The sequence below is a fragment of the Coregonus lavaretus genome (assembly GCF_964263955.1).
Source record: "Coregonus lavaretus genome assembly, chromosome: 19".
NCBI classification, from domain to species: domain Eukaryota; kingdom Metazoa; phylum Chordata; class Actinopteri; order Salmoniformes; family Salmonidae; genus Coregonus; species Coregonus lavaretus.
This window is the reverse complement of record NC_140006.1, coordinates 34,640,823-34,662,131: the sequence shown is the minus strand read 5'-3', so window position 1 is coordinate 34,662,131 and position 21,309 is coordinate 34,640,823. Positions and strand designations below refer to the sequence as shown.

Genomic DNA, 21,309 nt, shown 5'->3' with positions numbered 1-21,309 from the left:
AAAAATGTTATGAACTCTTAATAATTAATGCTCATTGCAAATTACCCTTGAGTGTCTCCCCCTTACAGAGTTAACATACTATCAAACTGAGGACTGTTGTGTGTGTGTTTGTCTCCCTGCTGCAGATGTACATCACGTTAAAAGTGAAGGCCAAGGGGACCAAGCTGGCCAAGCCACTCCTATCTCTGGGACTCATGTGTCTGGCCTTCCTCACAGGAATCAACAGGGTAGTGGAGTACCGCAACCACTGGTGTGACGTCATCGCCGGGTTCATCATCGGAGGGGCAATAGCAGTCTTCATGGTGAGTGAACCAATGTCTTTATACTAGAGACTTCTGTTTAAAGATGAAGGATCAGTTCTGTGAATGTGTTTGTTCAATCATGTTAATAATACTTACTCATTACATGTTTATTACATGTTTATTACATATTACATTTTTTACACATACTTTTCATGATGAGGCCCTTGCCATTGTCACATGTATATGCTTGTTTTTTTGAACTCTGTACAAGTGTTTGTGTTGTATTTGCTACATGTGTAATATCATGTTAGGATAGTCTCACTGGCTGCTCTTCAATTTCTTTCATTTGAATCTAAAATATGATCACACCGTCAGGACTTTTTTCTGGTCCAAGTCAAGTCATCTACATACTGTATTTTCATTTGCATGATAATAATAATAATATAATAATAATGTGTAAGTGAGGAGTAATTCTGGTCGAACTTACGTGGGTGAGATGTCAGGCAATAGAAAAGAAGGCTCTATGAATATTTTATATGAGATTAATGGAAACTTGTTATCTACCCCTTTGACTGATAGACTTGTTTGGACCAGTGTTTCTCTCTGTGTGTTGTGAGGCCGTGTCAAATCCCTCTCCAAGTCTTTCAAAAGCCACAGACGGTGCAAACTCATTTTCCCATGCTGCCAATTTCAAGGGAAAACTAATTTGAATAGATGATGGGGGCATCAGGTGTTTTCAGTGTTGATATGTCAAAAAACAACCAAAACAACAAGCAAAGATCAGAGTACCGGTACATACCAGATGGAGTTATGGGGTTTCATATTCATTCTGAAGAATCCAGAAGGGAACAGAATGGAAAGATGTGCTTTATATTTTAGTCTTGATGAATTGATTAACTTTAATAGGTTCCCCAGGTATCACTGAGTCAGACAAGCAAACGTGTGTATCTGCCTGTGGTGTATTCATTAGTGCACACTGTAGGAAAATATTTTGTTTGGAATGAATATTACCCTGTGCTTGCTTGTGTCCCTTCTCGCTCACCATCTCCTAGGTGGCACAGGTTACTCTTGTTGTTTCATGTTGCCACAAGGCTCCTATTTTAGAAGAGAATAGCCAGGGATAACCACAAGATGTAGGATGAAGTTGCCCATAAATGCTGATCTAAGGCCTGTTTTACTGTTTCCTCCCAATAATTGAGATTAAGACATGGATTAGTTTGATCCAGTTTCCACTAGTTACCACAGCTACAAAGTCAATATTGGCTCTATTCATGAAAACAAAAAGAGCTTTTTGGTCTTAATTGAACGTTAGGCATAAGGTTACTATTGTGGTTAAGGTTAGGGTTCAAGTTAGGGTTAGGTTTCAAATGACATTTTAAGAAGAGAGATTATCGAAATAGGCAGGGTTTATGACTTTGTGGCTATGGTAACTTGTGACGACCGCCTGATCCTGGATCTGCTACCTTGATCCTTGTTTAACTATCTAGATTGTGATGGAAACCCTGCATATCCCTGGCAATGGCTCAGTCCTGCGAGGGTTTTCCTCCTCGCATGGATGGCTAATTGGGTCAGATGAACACAGTGGGGCCATGTGGAGCTGTTTAGTACAGGGCAAGTGAGCTCCTGAATGAGTGGACTCCTGTGATATCTCTGCAATACAATGTTATTCTATGGTGTGTTTTTTGATAGAGTGAGTATCAAAAAAAATAATAAAAAATAACATTGTAAAGTGGTTATCCCCTTGGCTATAAGGTAAATGCACCAATTTGTAAGTCGCTCTGGATAAGAGCGTCTGCTAAATGACGTAAATGTAATTGTAAATGTATCAACAAGAGTTTCTTGGATTTCAGAGCACTAGTCTGTGGCGAAATCTAGCTGAATTGGTTGTGGATTACACATTGGGTGTGGATACATTAGTGCTAGGTTGCTGCTCATAGCTAACATGTTTATCCTCAACAACTCTAAATTACTACTAACACATATTTATCTTCAAAGACTAGCAAATCATACATTTTTGCCAGGATAGATGGGGAGTTGTAGCGTAGTTTTCCCTTGGTAGAAGAGAGGTGGAGGGTTGTGGTTGCTAGGTTGCGTCCCAGATGGCAAACTACACTACGGGCCCTGGTCAGAAGTAGAGGATAATGTAGGGCATAGGGTGCCATTTGGGACATGACCTAGTATGGCCTAGTTAACTAGACTGAATGGGGAAAGGGGATACGTAGGAATGGACCAGCATTGGATATCTGAGATCAAATCACAGGCAAGCAGATGCACATCACGCATCATCAGAAAGAAATCACAGTGCCTAACAGAAAACAGGGTGCCTGGGGCAAGTGTGTGTGGTCCCTTACAAAAAAAAGTGTAATTTGTTTTTGAAAAAAACATAATGTGGTTTTCAGACACGTGTGAAGACATTTGTGAACAAATCACGAGAATTTTTTGTGATTGAAAGTCAGAAATGTTTCATGTGTTTTTCCTTCGTAAAAATGTTTTGCCCCTACGTTTATTTTCAGCACTTCCAGCTACGTCTCCCATCTAGGGACCAAACAGGACTGACCCTGCTTAGCTTCAGCGGTAAACCAACAGTGGGATGCAGGCTGCTATGTTGCTGGAATGAATGTGGCAAAACTTGCAACTGGAAAAAAGGTAGCAAAAGCAAAGGCCACGGTAACATAACCAAAGACAGGGAAAATTGCAGGAAAGAGGGAGGCGTTTTATTTAATCGCATTATCATAAAAAACATGTTACTGAAAACTATTTGAATTTAACCTGCCAGAAAAAAAAAAATAAAAGAAATCTGTCCACTGTTCCGCAAATGTCCTGTAAAATTGTTCCCTTGTCCCGCATTTGGGCTTTTTAGATGTGGTCACACTAATTCCACCAGTGGAAACATTGCAACTGCAACATGTTAACACCATCTTTTCACATGTATGGAGAATAACATTATTTCAACCCTGTGAGTGAACTTGCAATTCCACATGTGAAAGTGAGATTTTCTTACATGTGAAACTGCAAATTTGATTTTCACTTTTACATCTGGAATTGCAAGTTCACGTGAAAAAAAAAAATCACAAGTGAAAGTTATTCACATGTGAAACTGCAAATGTGATTTTTACATGCGAGTGTTTTTCACATCTGAAAGTTTTTATTTACCCCCTTACTTCGTGATATCCAATTGGTAGTTAGTGTTATCCCATCGCTGCAACTCTCATACGGACTCGGGAGAGGCGAAGGTCGAGAGCTATGTGTCCTCTGAAACACGACCCTGCCAAGCCGCACTGCTTCTTGACACACTGCTCGCTTAACCCGGAAGCCAGCCGCACCAATGTGTCGGAGGAAACACCGTACAACTGGCGACAAAGTCATCTTGCAGGCGCCCGGCCCACCACAAGGAGTCGCTAGAGCGCGATGGGACAAGGACATCCCGGTCAGCCAAACCCTCCCCAACCCGGACGACGCTGGCCAATTGTGCGCCTCATGGGTCTCCCGGTCACGGCCGGCTGTGACACAGCCTGGGATCGAACCCGGGTCTGTAGTGACGCCTCAAGCACTGCGATGCAGTGCCTTAGACCGCTGCGCCACTTGTGGAGTTTTCTTACATGTGAACCTGCAAATTTGATTTTCAAATGTGATAGAATTTCACGTGAATTGCAAATTTCACGTTATTCTCCTCACATGTGAAAAGATGGCTTAACATGTGAACTATAATTATGATTTCACGTGTGAAATTTAAACTGAACATGTGAAAACAGCTATTATAGCAAATTTGATGTGTTTATATGTAGAGCGTAGTCTTTCTGGATGTGTACACAACATACTGTATGTATCTCACATTACTGCACACGTCTTTTACCTCTGATGTGCACTATCTGTGTTTACTGGCTGTATGCTTGTACCCTGCTTGTGTTAATCCACTCTCACATGCAATTTTAGTCACGCCTGTGTCTGTATAATTTAGTGCCGTGGTGTAAGATCACAATTTGCGCACAAACGGTTATTACCACATTTTAACTTTTATAACATAACCTGCCTCAGCTTGAGATATGGTTTCATGCTGCGTGCTACAGCAACCTGCTGAGATAATGGAAGTGTGCTGAACACGTACTGAAAAGAAGTACCACATATACAGTATTATTTATTTATTTATTTGGGATGTAATTCAACAAATGACTGCAGGGCTCTTTGGCCTGTAATGGTGATGGAAGAGTCCCTTTAGATGATATTGTTCTCTGAGTCGTATTTCTCCTCCGTCTGAACATTGCCTTAGATAGTAGTCTCACACAAAAAGCTCATTTGGGCTCTGGTAATGGAAGAAACTCCTTGAGGACACACATGCGCACACACACTCAAGTGTGCATGCATTCAAACACACATACACACACACACACACACACAGCTCAGATTGAATTAATCTTTTTAGGCAAGTCATGTGAATCCTTTATCTTAGGAAAAAGGACTTATGTAACCCTTGTTACGAGAAGAGAAAGGAAATCTGCTCTGCAAAAAACGACACACGGTCTCTCTATCTCCATATCCGCCTAACTAACTAACTTACTAACTACAGATGTAGGATCTTCATTTGAGCCCGTTTGCTACAGCAGGAAAATAATCCTGCAGCAAGCCAGTAACAGGAAATGTGAATTAATGGACATTTTTGTACAGGTTGATACATTTTTTGGTAAGGGAAAATCAAGTCTGACATTTTTAAGTGGAATTGAAAATGTCAGAAGCCTTTTTAAACCTCATACTATACATAAAAAATGTCCTTCAACAGGGTGATCAAATTAAGATCCTATATCTGTACAGTATCTCTCTTCGTCTTCCTCATCTCTTTGTCCTGTCTTTTCTTTCTCTTTCCCTCTTTCTCGCTCTCTCTGTCCCTCTCTCTGTCCCTCTCTCTGTCTCTGTCTCTGTCTCTGTCTCTGTCTCTGTCTCTCTCTCTCTCTGTCTCTCTCTCTGTCTCTCTCTCTGTCTCTCTGTCTCTCTCTCTCTCTCTCTCTCTCTCTCCCTCTCTCTCTCTCTGTCTCTCTCTCTATGTGTCTCTGTCTGTCTCTCTTTCTATGTGTCTCTCTCTCTCTCTCTGTCTCTCTCTCTCTCTCTGTCTCTGTCTCTCTCTCTGTGTCTCTGTCACTGTCTCTCTCTCTGTCTCTCTGTCTCTCTCTCTCTGTCTATGTCTCTGTCTCTCCGTCTCTCTCTCTCTGTGTGTCTGTCTCTCTCTCTCTCTGTCTCTCTCTCTATGTGTCTCTGTCTGTCTCTCTCTCTCTATGTGTCTCTGTCTCTCTCTCTCTCTGTCTCTGTCTCTCTCTGTGTCTCTGTCACTGTCTCTCTCTCTGTCTCTGTCTCTCCGTCTCTCTCTCTCTCTGTGTCTGTCTCTCTCTCTCTCTCTCTCTGTGTCTCTCTCTCTCTCTATGTCTCTCTCTCTCTCTCTGTCTCTCTCTCTCTCTGTGTCTCTCTCTGTGTCTCTCTCTCTCTGTGTCTCTCTCTCTCTGTGTCTCTCTCTCTGTGTCTCTCGCTCTCTCTCTCTCTCTCTCTCTCTCTCTCTCTCTCTCTCTCTCTCTCTCTCTCTCTCTCTCTCTCTCTCTCTCTCTCTCTCTTTTGCTCGTTCCTTCTCTCATCCTCACCCCCTCTGTCTTTATTTTTTTCTCTCTCTCTTTTCCTTTGTCTGTGTTGTGGCTGTGAGTGTAGGTTCTAGGGGTGGTGCAGAATTTCAAAGGGAAGAGCCTGCTGAATGAGATCCCGCCGGAGGAGAGCGTGGTCAGCGGTATTCCTATGATGGGCCAGCCCAGGATCATGGACAACACCATGGAGAAGTACATATCCTCACAGGTACTGGCAGACACATTTAACTGTAGTAGGCTAAGTACAACATACTGTGCTCCCGGCTCTGCTAGGGACACTTTCCTAGAGTACTTTGCATTTTAGCCTCAGCCAATTCTTCTGTGTCCACCATACAGAAAGACACATCAGATACATTCTATCCTCCATTCTCTGTATAGAAATATCAACATTTCCGCCATTTCCGTGGTGTGAGGGTGTATGAAAATGGATAACAATATACATAATTTAGGTGTTTGGAATACAAAGTCTGTGTCTAAATCGAGAGTCCTGTTGTTCTATCTTGTGCAGGTACAATTGTTTTAAGCTCTTTCAATGTCTCAGCCAAGAGTCCACAATCCCGGTCCCTTAGGGAGACAGTGTCTGTCTGCTAATGTCTATCTTCCTAAACCAATAGATGCATACAGGTGATTAGCTACAGTATATACTGAACCACACACTGTGTTACATTAAGCTAAACCACACACAGTGTTACTTTGGGCTAAACCACACACAGTGTTACTTTGGGCTAAACCACACACAGTGTTACTTTGGGCTAAACCACACACATTGTTACTTTGGGCTAAACCACACATAGTGTTACTTTGGGCTAAACCACACACATTGTTACGTTGGGCTAAACCACACACAGTGTTACGTAGGGGCTAAACCACACACAGTGTTACGTTGGGCTAAACCACACACAGTGTTACATTAGGCTAAACCACACACAGTGTTACTTTGGGCTAAACCACACACATTGTTACGTTGGGCTAAACCACACACAGTGTTACATTGGGCTAAACCACACACATTGTTACATTGGGCTAAACAAAACACACATTGTTACGTTAGGCTAAACCACACACAGTGTTACGTTGGGCTAAACCACACACAGTGTTACGTTGGGCTAAACCACACACAGTGTTACGTTGGGCTAAACCACACACAGTGTTACGTTGGGCTAAACCACACACAGTGTTACGTTGGGCTAAACCACACATAGTGTTACGTTGGGCTAAACAAAACACACATTGTTACGTTGGGCTAAACCACACACAGTGTTACGTTGGACTAAACCACACACAGTGTTACATTAGGCTAAACCACACACAGTGTTACGTTGGGCTAAACCACACACAGTGTTACGTTGGGCTAAACCACACACAGTGTTACATTAGGCTAAACCACACACAGTGTTACGTTGGGCTAAACCACACACATTGTTACGTTGGGCTAAACCACACACAGTGTTACGTAGGGGCTAAACCACACACAGTGTTACGTTGGGCTAAACCACACACAGTGTTACATTAGGCTAAACCACACACAGTGTTACTTTGGGCTAAACCACACACATTGTTACGTTGGGCTAAACCACACACAGTGTTACATTGGGCTAAACCACACACATTGTTACATTGGGCTAAACAAAACACACATTGTTACGTTGGGCTAAACCACACACAGTGTTACGTTGGGCTAAACCACACACAGTGTTACGTTGGGCTAAACCACACACAGTGTTACATTGGGCTAAACCACACACATTGTTACGTTGGGCTAAGCCACACACAGTGTTACATTGGGCTAAACCACACACATTGTTACATTGGGCTAAACCACACACATTGTTACATTAGGCTAAAACACACAGTGTTACATTGGGCTAAACCACACACAGTGTTACGTTGGTCTAAACCACACACATTGTTACATTGGGCTAAACCACACACAGTGTTACGTTGGGCTAAATACACACGGTGTTACGTTGGGCTAAACCACACACAGTGTTACGTTGGGCTAAACCACACACAGTGTTACATTGGGCTAAACCACACACATTGTTACATTAGGCTAAACCACACACAGTGTTACGTTGGGCTAAACCACACACAGTGTTACGTTGGGCTAAAGCACACACATTGTTACGTTGGGCTAAACCACACACATTGTTACGTTGGGCTAAACCACACACAGTGTTACATTGGGCTAAACCACACACAGTGTTACGTTGGGCTAAACCACACACAGTGTTACGTTGGGCTAAACCACACACAGTGATACATTAGGCTAAACCACACACAGTGTTACTTTGGGCTAAACCACACACATTGTTACTTTGGGCTAAACCACACACAGTGTTACTTTGGGCTAAACCACACATAGTGTTACATTGGGCTAAACAAAACACACATTGTTACGTTGGGCTAAACCACACACAGTGTTACGTTGGACTAAACCACACACAGTGTTACATTAGGCTAAACCACACACAGTGTTACGTTGGGCTAAACCACACACAGTGTTACGTTGGGCTAAACCACACACAGTGTTACATTAGGCTAAACCACACACAGTGTTACGTTGGGCTAAACCACACACATTGTTACGTTGGGCTAAACCACACACAGTGTTACGTAGGGGCTAAACCACACACAGTGTTACGTTGGGCTAAACCACACACAGTGTTACATTAGGCTAAACCACACACAGTGTTACTTTGGGCTAAACCACACACATTGTTACGTTGGGCTAAACCACACACAGTGTTACGTTGGGCTAAACCACACACAGTGTTACGTTGGGCTAAACCACACACAGTGTTACGTTGGGCTAAACCACACACAGTGTTACATTGGGCTAAACCACACACATTGTTACGTTGGGCTAAACCACACACAGTGTTACATTGGGCTAAACCACACACATTGTTACATTGGGCTAAACCACACACATTGTTACATTAGGCTAAAACACACAGTGTTACATTGGGCTAAACCACACACAGTGTTACGTTGGTCTAAACCACACACATTGTTACATTGGGCTAAACCACACACAGTGTTACGTTGGGCTAAATACACACGGTGTTACGTTGGGCTAAACCACACACAGTGTTACGTTGGGCTAAACCACACACAGTGTTACGTTGGGCTAAACCACACACATTGTTACATTAGGCTAAACCACACACAGTGTTACGTTGGGCTAAACCACACACAGTGTTACGTTGGGCTAAAGCACACACATTGTTACGTTGGGCTAAACCACACACATTGTTACGTTGGGCTAAACCACACACAGTGTTACATTGGGCTAAACCACACACAGTGTTACGTTGGGCTAAACCACACACAGTGTTACGTTGGGCTAAACCACACACAGTGATACATTAGGCTAAACCACACACAGTGTTACTTTGGGCTAAACCACACACATTGTTACTTTGGGCTAAACCACACACAGTGTTACTTTGGGCTAAACCACACACATTGTTACATTGGGCTAAACCACACACAGTGTTACGTAGGGGCTAAACCACACACAGTGTTACGTTGGGCTAAACCACACACAGTGTTACATTAGGCTAAAACACACAGTGTTACATTGGGCTAAACCACACACATTGTTATGTTGGGCTAAGCCACACACATTGTTACATTGGGCTAAACCACACACATTGTTATATTGGGCTAAACCGCACACATTGTTACATTAGGCTAAACCGCACACATTGTTACTTTGGGCTAAACCACACACATTGTTACTTTGGGCTAAACCACAAACAGTGTTACTTTGGGCTAAACCACACACAGTGTTACTTTGGGCTAAACCACACACAGTGTTACGTTGGGCTAAACCACACACAGTGTTACGTTAGGCTAAACCACACACATTGTTACGTTGGGCTAAACCACACACAGTGTTACATTGGGCTAAACCACACACAGTGTTACGTTGGGCTAAACCACACACAGTGTTACGTTATGCTAAACCACACACAGTGTTACATTGGGCTAAACCACACACAGTGTTACTTTGGGCTAAACCACACACATTGTTACGTTGGGCTAAATCACATACAGTGTTACATTGGGCTAAACCGCACACATTGGTACGTTGGGATAAACCGCACACATTGGTACGTTGGGCTAAACCGCACACATTGTTACATTAGGCTAAACCGCACACATTGGTACGTTGGGCTAAACCACACACATTGTTATATTGGGCTAAACCGCACACATTGTTACATTAGGCTAAACCGCACACATTGTTACTTTGGGCTAAACCACACACATTGTTACTTTGGGCTAAACCACAAACAGTGTTACTTTGGGCTAAACCACACACAGTGTTACTTTGGGCTAAACCACACACAGTGTTACGTTGGGCTAAACCACACACAGTGTTACGTTGGGCTAAACCACACACAGTGTTACGTTGGGCTAAACCACACACAGTGTTACGTTGGACTAAACCACACACAGTGTTACATTAGGCTAAACCACACACAGTGTTACGTTGGGCTAAACCACACACAGTGTTACATTGGGCTAAACCACACACATTGTAAACGGATAAGGTAATAATGAAAACCTGGCTCTGTTACCTGTCTATACAAAGTGTCTTGATAATTTTATAGCCATGCTGGTATAAACAGCGTGTGTGTGAAATTGGGCTAAGTAGCCCATTTGCTGTTTATTGATTTGAACGCTGTTCAGACCTTTTGAAGCTAGTGTAACCCTATAACTGGCAGGAGGGAAGAACAGATCTACCGACATGACACTCTACTGGAAATACACAGTGTTGGTAGATGGATGGGGATTCATGTTCACAACATCAAGTATTTGTCTTATGACATAACTCTGTTTTGGTTATTGTTTTCAGATCAATTCATGTATCCCACATGCAACGATAGTTTCATCCGGGAAAATGCTATTATTCCCTTTAAAATAATAATTTTGCCTTTTCAATATTATTATTACATTTTGTATTAGTAGCAAGACAGGATATCCTTCATTACTAACTACTGCCTTGATTATGGGATGTTTATGAATGAACACTGTTCAAATCTCTGAATACTGTAGCAGGCAGTCTGTCAGTCTTGGGAGCAGTGAGCCTGGCTCTAAAGGGTTTTCTAAAACATCCTAATGTGTCAGATGTATTTGGGTCACCTTCTGTACTCTGTTTCCAGATGGCCTATGGCCATGGTGATGTTGAGTGTGGCAATGCATTTAGTGTGCAAATGCATTTAGCTACATCCTTCTTACCGCTAGCTACATTCTACACTGAGTGAAACTGCTTTCCATTGGATGTTTAATTTTTATAGTGCACCAAAAGTACATCTTGTCCCTCAAACCTCGACTACTACAAATTCGATCATTCTTGCCATTAAAGCTTTGTTCATCTAACACAGGCATGCATGTCGACACACACTCACACACACACACCTCTCCACACGACCGCCTCCTTATTCACCTCACACACCTCATGTTAGCGAGATGAGGGCATCCTCTTTTGCTTTGACGAATGGCCCAATGTAACTTCCACTGGACTCATTGTGGATTCATATAGGGGGAGCACCTGGTCTCCACAAGGCACTTCATCAAGATTGCCAAGGAGGTCGGAGACATTATTTCCCTGCAATGCATAGCCTAGCATTCCCCACCACTATAGGGCCTCCAAAGACTAAATCATTCATCTCCAGGAGCTTTGCTAACCAGAAGCTGTACAGTGTGTTAGCTTCAACTACCTGCAGGCTGTGTGTGTGTGTGTGTGTGTGTGTGTCAGAGTTTCCGACAGGAACATTTGGCGCCAGACAACGTGACAGGGATCATTTTTAATTTACTACCCATTTAAGACATTTTACGGACCCATATGCATTGGGTGCATGGTAATGCATATTAACAGAACATGCAACTAATGTAATGAAGCAGCCAATAAAACCTCAAACATTTGCAAAAATGCAATTCACGGGAATAACCATTAAAAACAGCGCACCTTATAGCTCTTCCGTATGTGACAGAGATACAAATCTCTGTTAGAAACTTAGAAAGAGGGGAAATCTAAAGATGCAACAACTAGGACGGGTTGCTAATATGACTAGGATTGTGCCTTTGGCTTCCGGACAACGAAAGAAAGTTGATATGAAAACCAATAGAACATGAGATAAATGGCATTGCGGTGGGTCCAATAAGGAAGTAAATGATATACAGTGCCTTCAGAAAGTATTCACACCACATTACTTTTTTCACATGTTATTGTGTTACAGCCTGAATTTAAAATGGATTAAATAGAGATTTTTTGTCACTGGCCTATACACACTACCCCATAATGTCGAAATTTTACAAATTAATTAAAAATGATAAGCGGAAATGTCTTGCGTCAATAAGTATTCAACCCCTTTGTTATGGCAAGCCTAAATAAGTTCAGGAGTAAAAATGTGCTTAACAAGTCACATAATAAGTTACATGGACTCACTCTGTGTGCAATAATAGTGTTTAACATTATTTTTTAATGACTACCTCATCTCTGTACCCCACACATCTATAAGGTCCCTCAGTCGAGCAGTGAATTTCAAACACGGATTCAACCACAATGACCAGGGAGGTTTTCCAATGCATTGCAAAGAAGGGCACCTATTGGCAGATGGGTAAAACATTTAAAAGCAGACATTGATATCACTTTCAGCATGGTGAAGTTATTAATTACACCTTGGATGGTGTATGAATACACCCAGTCACTACAAAGATACATGCGTTCTTCCTAACTTGCCGGAGAGGAAGGAAACTGCTCAGGGATTTCACCATGAGGCCAATGGTGACTAAAATTAAAACAGTTACAGAGTTTAATGGCTGTGATAGGAGAAAACTGAGGTTGGATCAACAACATTGTAGTTATTCCACAATACTAACCTAATTGACAGAGATAAAAGAAGGAAGCCTGTTCTGAATAAAAAAAATTCCAAAACATGCATCCTGTTTGCAACAAGGCACTAAAGTAATACTGCAAAAAATGTGGCAAAGCAATTCACTTTTTGTCCTGAATACAAGGTATTATGTTTGGGGCAAATCCAATAAAACACGTTACTGAGTACCACTCTCCATATTTTCAAGTATAGTGGTGGCTGCATCATGTTTTGGGTATGCTTGTAATAGTTCAGGACTGGGGAGCTTTTCATGATAAAATATAAATGGAATGGTGCTAAGCACAGGCAAAATCCTAGAGGAAAACCTGGTTGTCTGCTTTTCACCAGACACTGGGAGATGAATTCATCTTTCAGTGGGACACTAACCTAAAGCACAAGGCCAAATCTACACTGGAGTTGCTTACCAAGAAGACAGTGAATGTTCCTGAGTGGCTGAGTTACAGTTTTGACTTAAATATGTTAGAAAATCTATGGTAAGGTTTGTAAATGGTTGTCTAGCAATGATCAACATCCAATTTGACAGAGCTTGAGGAATTCTGAAAATAATAATGGACAAATATTGTACAATCCAGGTGTGCAAAGCTCTTAGAGATTTACCCAGAAAGACTCACAGCTGTAATCCCTGTCAAAGGTGATTCTAACATGTATTGACTCAGATATCATTTTAATTCAGATTTTTATGATTAACCACATCACAAAGATTTTGAGAAACTAAAAAGTTTTATTGAAATGAAACTGTTCCATAAAAATTTGCATATGAAAATCATAACTGGCATGCAGAACAGACGAAATGGTAGGATAAATTGTAAGCTTCCCCAAACATGAAACTCACGCGCTGCCTATTAAGTCTTTATAAAATAATTCCCTCTACATGTTTCCATGGTCCAATTTAGCCTGTAAGACATGCCTCATAATATGAAATAAAACATTCAGGTTTCAAACAATGAAGTATGTTTTCAAAATGCATACTGCCTCCAGCTCACATTGTAAAGTGGAGGGTGACGAGCAGATATCCTGTTGCCTGCACTTGAATGGTGAATGGGAGGCGCGCTTCAATTACCAGTTGAGAAATAAAAATAGTAGCTCTTGATAATCATGCACCAAAACTGTTTTTAACACACGATTGTATTTAGAATTGTTGCGAAATGAATGGGCTTAAAAAGCATGTTTTACTCCAGCAGCAAACAGCGTAGGAGCTGCAAGTGAAATCCTGCTCAAAATATGCTCTGTATGCTGTGCGCATGTGATAGTTGTGTTGGATAAATAAGATGCATGATGACTAACGAAAATATACACAGGCCAAGTTAATTCCACTAAATTATGCTAATTAACCTATAGACAGATAAGCATGACGGTCAAATGTATTTCCATCGACTGGTATTTCCATCAATGAATAAAAAGCATTATTTTGCAATGGCATTTCTTTTCTCGCAGTCATTTTGACCAGCAACAGTTGTATTTATCGGCTTTGAAAAATATATATATCGCCCAAAATCCGGCAATTGCTTAACGGAAACCCTAGGGTGTGTGTGTGTGTGTACGTCTAAGTGTGTGCATGTGTTTGTGTGTGGACAGCCAGCTTAACAAGCACCTCAACTGGTCAAATAAAAGCAACCGACTCATTAGCTCATGGTTATGTAAGGTTTGTTATATAATTGAAGAAATTAAATGTGGAGATGTTGGAGATGAAGATGTACTTGGACCGATACTATACTGTATCTTGTCTGATGTTATTTTTTTACTTTGTAATAAATTGACCAATAATATAAATAATCTTCTTCTTCTTCTGTTAAATCGAGACTGCAATTATCATGATACCAAGTAGCCTACTGTTTGATCTGTCTTAATCAGTATACTTATGAAATGCTTCAGTATGGCATTTCTGGTCTACTCCTGGAATGTGTTGAATCATTGAAGATATATCCCTGTTCTTTTCATTTCTTTCTTCTTTTCTCTTTAGAATCCTATTACTTTTGCCGAGGTCACATGACAATGAATGTGTCACATGACACACATTGTTTGGACGTGGTTGCTGCTCGCTTATCAGTCATCATGGTCGCCAGAGGGAGGGAGGTTAACACAGATCCTGATGTTGATGTCTATCTCTACCAGGGTTGGGGGTCAATTACATTTCAATTCAGGCAGTAAACTGAAATTCCAATTCAATAAAAAACGTATATTCTAGTCAGTTCCAGAATTAACTGAGTGACTTTAATTATAATTGCCCCAACCCTGATCTATACAGAATGACACTATTTCCAATCAAACATTATGTTCACCCTGTCATTCCAAAGGAATTGTAGAAATCTCAGTAGCTTTACCATTTTTTTTTTTTGCAATCAACATTTTCTCTCCTTCTTTCTTTCTTCCTCTTCATTCTACTCTCTCTTCTGTTGCAGTTTGTCGTTTATTGTCATGAATCTTTCCCTGGAGGCAGAAGTGAGCGATTTCCGCTAGATGGGCCAGCTGCAAAGTCACAATTGGCTATTTCTTAATTTAAGGTTAGGGTTAGGCATTAGGGTTAGCAGTGTGGTTAACATTATGGTTAATCTTAGGTTTCAAATCAGACTTGTAGCTGTGCCAGCAAGTGACCACTCTGCAGAGCTGCCTCCAGAACACGAGTCATCCCAATAAAATGCAAAGCTGCTCTTCTGTTCTGCTGATTATTGGCGTTCATTGAATTCCCCAAAAGTATTCCTTATTTTATATACTGTAAGATACTGTATCAAACAAACATAGTACTGCTGTATATGCATTTTTATTTCCTCGTAGATTACGAAACCTAAAGCCCAACAGCGTAAACCTGTATTATGTTTATTTCTTATTATGTCTGTTCATCACTTTATATGTGTTGGCTTGACAGTGTGATGTATGTATTGTAACCAGTGCAATCCAAACTGTATGTTGTCAGAGCCAATCTGTGTGGGTTTATTTCTGTAGAGATTTTCCCAACCAGACCTGAGAGAACGAAGATCCAAAGATCACTGACATTTTAGTATAGGCTTTATTGGTAGTTTTCAGAGAAATCATTCAATGGATTGTGTCCCTCTTGTGATTAGCTAGAAATACGTGGGAATGTGGGTGTGCATGTGTGAATGGATCCATACGTGTGTGCGTTTGTAGGTGTGCTTGATAAACCTTTTAACATAATTTTCTCTTGTGGATTGAAGGATGTTGCTTAGGGCTTGCCAGACAATCAACAACCATAATATTGCCACGGTCAGGCAACAGAGCTATTAAGGAAATAAAATGGAAATATAGAGGTGTTTTTTTTTATAGGGTGTGTTTTTATTCCTCAGTTCTATTTTATTGTGTTGCAAAAGCATTGATCTTTTTGTATATTTGCAACATTTCATTCAATTGATATGCTATATGTTTTGTGTACTGTTTCATACTGTATGTTGATATGACAGATACTTGTTTAGTACAATATGGAGTATTGTTTTAAACTCACAGGCCAGCAATGAGATTCATAGTTGATGCACGACTAGATGTCAGTTTCCCAAATGCATTGTGGGTAAAGTTGTTTTTATACCACCACAGTTTGATGAAATCCCCTGTTGTATGTTCTTCTCCATGATTACATTTTTACACACTTTTTATACCCTTTTACTGGATGTGACTGTACTGTTTACCTAAATGTCTTACTGTATGTCCCCTCAAAGTCTCATAGATATCATCTGAACATTGAGAGTTTCGGTATTAGTGGGCCGTTAGAAAATGGTTTCTATCCATGTACAGTTTGATTATATGGTTTTTATGCATTAACATATATTTTAAAAAAGAATTCCTTTCATACTTTGTCCTAGTTTTTCTAGAAATGTATGGGGCATTTGAATGATTCTGGAGATGTTGTTCACTGTCAACCATTATGGTACTTTCAAAAAGATGTAAAGATATATTAATTATTATATATAGTATCAAATATATAATATTAAAGTTGGATTTGTGTATTGTTTTGATCTTAGTTTCTGAGTGTTGGTATTTTCCTTTGTACAGATTTTGTTACTATTCTAACCTCTAAGACTCTTCTGTTTTGTTACTATTAACTCTTCTGTTTTGATATTGTCCCATTATACCTGATCTTTGTTTATTGATCTTGTCGCTATGAGTAACAGTAGCCCAGCAGCAGCACCTCTTACACTGTAGAAACATGTAAAAGAACCAAACTGTGAGAAAGTTGCGGTGTGAAATGTATATGAATATAATCTGAATAAATATGTTCTACTCAGGCATATTTGTTGTGTTGAATATGTATCAGACTGGTGATGATGACAGAGCAACAAATAGATTGAAAAGAAAAGGTGTAGGGCCTAGTACTGCACTACCCAATTCACAACCAGATGGTTACTGGTTAAAATCCTATAGGTGGGCTATACAGTAGTGGAACAAATGCCCTTGACAAAGGACATGTACAGTTACCTAAATTGAAAACTACTGTGGATGTGGCTCATAATTGTGGTTTGGCATCCTATACTGTTAATACAGTGTCCATATTAGGACATCAGAAATCAAGCAAAACAATCGGATGACTTCCTTATATGGATTCCTTTCATATAACTTTATATCTTGTATGTAAACCATAGCCCTATTACTCCAAATCTTCCAGGATTTCTGGAAAGAAAGTCAGTGGCATAGTAAATAGAAAGTGTGTTCAATATTTCAAATTAATATTCAACGAGACATTTCTGGAGATTTACTTTGCAGCTTTGCACGATTTGTTGCCATGGCAGCTCCGGTTTATATTGATTAGATATAATGATGCTTCTTTTTATCTGCTCCTAGCAACTGACTGGGAGAGATGTAGCATTTCCTTCACTGCTTCTCATCATAGGCTGCTGTGTCATGTTTGTAAAAGGGTATGATGGTTAGTGAGAAATATTTGACTGCTGCTTTAGTTAAAATCTAGTAGAATTTTTACTAATTGGACAGAATTATGTCATTTTTATACTTTATGTTAACATTTTAGTTTTTTTGTAACACACATTGAGGAAGATAAGTTTGTGTGTGTTTGTTAGTGCTGAGCGATGAGTGCTTTTTGAGGTCGTTTCAGTTTGATAATCACTGTTTTCGGTTTCAAACTTTCATTTTTATTTTTATTAAATGCACTATGCATTATGTGGGTTGAATGCTGTAGCAACACAGAATGAATAAATAAATTAAAGTCTCATGATGGTAATGACTGCCCATCAAGATCATCTATTTTGAGGCTCGCAAAGCAACTGCTTTCTATCCCTCTTGATTGCGCATTCTCTCTTCTCTCAGTCTCCTTGTCTTGCTCCGCACAGACCAGACAAGTTTAAGCGGGCACGCAATGGATTATGGTCATTGTAGTTAATTACCATGTTTTCTGCACTAAACTATGTAGAATATTGGCCTGTTGGAAACTACAACTCCTTACTACATCACACAATTCAGGCATGCTCTGATTTATCTCTACAGAAACTGCACATCGAGCTTCCAGAAAAAAAACTAACTAAATGGAATTCAAATAATTGAACCGACGTCGGTCAATTAGTTGTTTAAAAACGGAAAATTAACCAACATTTCGGTTAATCGCTTAGCAGTAGTGTGTGTGTGTGTGTGTGTGCAAATGTGTGCATGCGTGCGTCTGCCTGTTTCTCTCTGTCTGCCTCTTTCTCTCTGTCTATCTCTCTGTACAGGACAGTGAGCAGGGTTTTCTCTCAGGTGGTGGGTTTGGACTGGCGGCTCTGCTGTTGGTAGAGGTCAGGCCAGGCCACAGATGCTCCCGGCCCTGCTCTGCTCTCTTCTCTGTGTTTCTGTACAGATGTCTCCGTCTCCCTCAGAGCCCTCTGCTCTCTTCTCTGTGTTCCTGTATAGATGTCTCCGTCTCCTTCAGAGCCCTCTGCTCTCTTCTCCGTGTTTCTGTACAGATGTCTCCGTCTCCCTCAGAGCCCTCTGCTCTCTTCTCTGTGTTCCTGTATAGATGTCTCCGTCTCCTTCAGAGCCCTCTGCTCTCTTCTCTGTGTTCCTGTACAGATGTCTCCGTCTCCCTCAGAGCCCTCTGCTCTCTTCTCTGTGTTCCTGTACAGATGTCTCCGTCTCCCTCAGAGCCCTCTGCTCTCTTCTCTGTGTTCCTGTACAGATGTCTCCGTCTCCGTCAGAGCCCTCTGCTCTCTTCTCTGTGTTCCTGTACAGATGTCTCCGTCTCCCTCAGAGCCCTCTGCTCTCTTCTCTGTGTTCCTGTACAGATGTCTCTGTCTCCCTCAGAGCGCTCTGCTCTCTTCTCTGTGTTCCTGTACAGATGTCTCTGTCTCCCTCAGAGCCCTCTGCTCTCTTCTCTGTGTTCCTGTACAGATGTCTCTGTCTCCCTCAGAGCCCTCTGCTCTCTTCTCTGTGTTCCTGTACAGATGTCTCTGTCTCCCTCAGAGCCCTCTGCTCTCTTCTCTGTGTTCCTGTACAGATGTCTCTGTCTCCCTCAGAGCCCTCTGCTCTCTTCTCCACCGCTAATGGGCAGACTCTGGCTGCAGTCTTGTCAGTCGGCCAACACATCCTACTTTCATCTTTTCTTTTAGGTTTGCTCTTTGGATGGATATGTAGTGTGTGTGTTTGTGGTCATGCAGAGAGTATGGCCAAGATTTATACATATACAATATAATAGCCAATCAAAAGACAACTTTGACCATATGACACATATATGACACACATATCCCTATGTAGGCAATTCTATGTGAATATTCTAGTCTTCTCATTATAGTTTATTGAGCCTCTCTCTCCTATTCTCTGTCCATTAGTTCCTACTGATCTCTGCTTTACAATGGAACTGTATCAAATCACATCAAAGGTTATTGGTTATAGATAGATTTATTTGATCATTTAAAACACAATACAAAAAAGTTAGAAAACGTATTTCAATTGTGTTCCTCTTAAATAAATGGCAAAAATATATATACAAACATAGCACAGTAGGCCTAGGTTACACAGTAGGCCTAGGTTAAACAGTAGGCCTAGGTTACACAGTAGACCTAGGTTACACAGTAGACCTAGCCTACTAGGCATACTTGGGTTACACATATAATAATAATAATTAATACATTTTTGAACTTGTATAGCGGTTTTCAAAGAATCTTAAAGCGCATAAAATGTAAATCAACAAACACATTTTTTAAATGATGGAGATTGAAAGTCTCAGTCACCTTGGGAGGAAGTTGAGCCAGTTTGGACTGGAAAGGCAGTGGAGGTTCAGTGGAGGGGGCATTGATGGGACAGCCAAGGAGGAACAACAGCGCACCACACCTGAATGGTCAGTCACTCCATTGGAGCCGCTTTTCTGGTACTGGTCCTCCATTGCCAGGAATGTCAAGACTGCTGAAAAGCCACCACATTTTGGCAGCGGTTAGGAGCATTCCCTGAACAGTCCCTGGACTTCCTCTGCTACCTCTGGACACAGCATGCAGTCCTTGGTGTAATACTTACACACAGATTATTTGAATCCAAACAGCCAGCTAGCTGCTAGCTAGCTATCAAGCCAAAATATAGACTTTCCATCATGATCCTGCAACTCTGAGAGTCAAGACCACAGGATATAATGATCAAATCCTAGAGCAGCCAAAACTCTAAAATCTGCTAAACTGTCGCATACACAGTTTAGCAGATGTTATAGCGAGTGCAGCAAAATGCTTATGTTACTAGCTCCTTACAATGCAGTAAAATGTCAAACAAGTACAACAAAAAAACAAGAAATCAAGAACGTCAGGATTAATCCAATTAACAACGCAAATAGCAGCCCAAAGAATCTCATTATGAACTATGTTGTTGTTAATTGTACGGTGTTTGTTCATGGCATCTTGCCAGACCAGTGGTGAGGTTAAACACTTTACTGATATTTGACATCTCATACTATACCCAGTCTGCCAGAATAGATAAATAGTCAACTTTTAGCTGAGCTCTGGGTGCTGACCACCCTCCTCTGCACTGGAATACCCTGAACTTAGTTGAAAAGGATATTAACTTGTGTACTGCTCTATCTAGTGCAGGGATGGGCAACTTTGATGGGGGTAGGGGCCACAAGAAATCTGAAGTCATCATGAGGGGCCGCAGTTGCTCGTGGGTCTGTGTACCCACATGCGCATTTTCCTGTGTTATTATATATTTTCACACTATGAGGTTGGAATAATACTGTGAAATTGTGAAAATTATGATAATGCCCTTTTAGTGTAAGAGCTGTTTGGGATGGAGTTTTGGCCTTTCATGGTGACATCACAATTCAATAAAGTAGTTAATAGACCAATAGGAAAGAGAGTTCCAAACCTCTCTGCCAATAACAGCACATTTTCAGTTTTCCACTCCCCAATCAGACCACTCCTAGACAGTCTACAAAAATTATTGCTTGAGAAATGACCCTTTGCTAAGAAGCTATTTTTCTTTCTTTTTGACCATTTTAATTGAAAACAATCACAGTAAGGTACTTCATTGTTGCCCAGAAGTGATTTGATATTGAGATAAAAACATCTGCTTGAGACATTTGCATTCATGTACATTGGACATAAACATTTGCATAAACACTTGCCCGTTCAA

General features: G+C 40.9%; 1 protein-coding gene across 1 annotated transcript in view; it reads left to right on the top strand.

Annotated features, from left to right (window-relative positions):
• LOC311147197 (phospholipid phosphatase-related protein type 5-like) overlaps positions 1-14,792 on the top strand; it is a gene marked incomplete at its 5' end in the record, with an annotated part of 43,746 nt that extends 28,954 nt beyond the window's left edge. Inside the window, 3 exons of the mRNA XM_084183834.1 lie at positions 126-302; positions 5,928-6,068; positions 14,732-14,792. Of these exons, the coding sequence (XP_084039960.1) occupies positions 126-302; positions 5,928-6,068; positions 14,732-14,761 (348 nt within the window). The 3' untranslated portion in view covers positions 14,762-14,792. The remainder of the gene's footprint in view (positions 1-125; positions 303-5,927; positions 6,069-14,731) is intronic.
• Between the last annotated feature and the right edge of the window lie 6,517 nt (positions 14,793-21,309).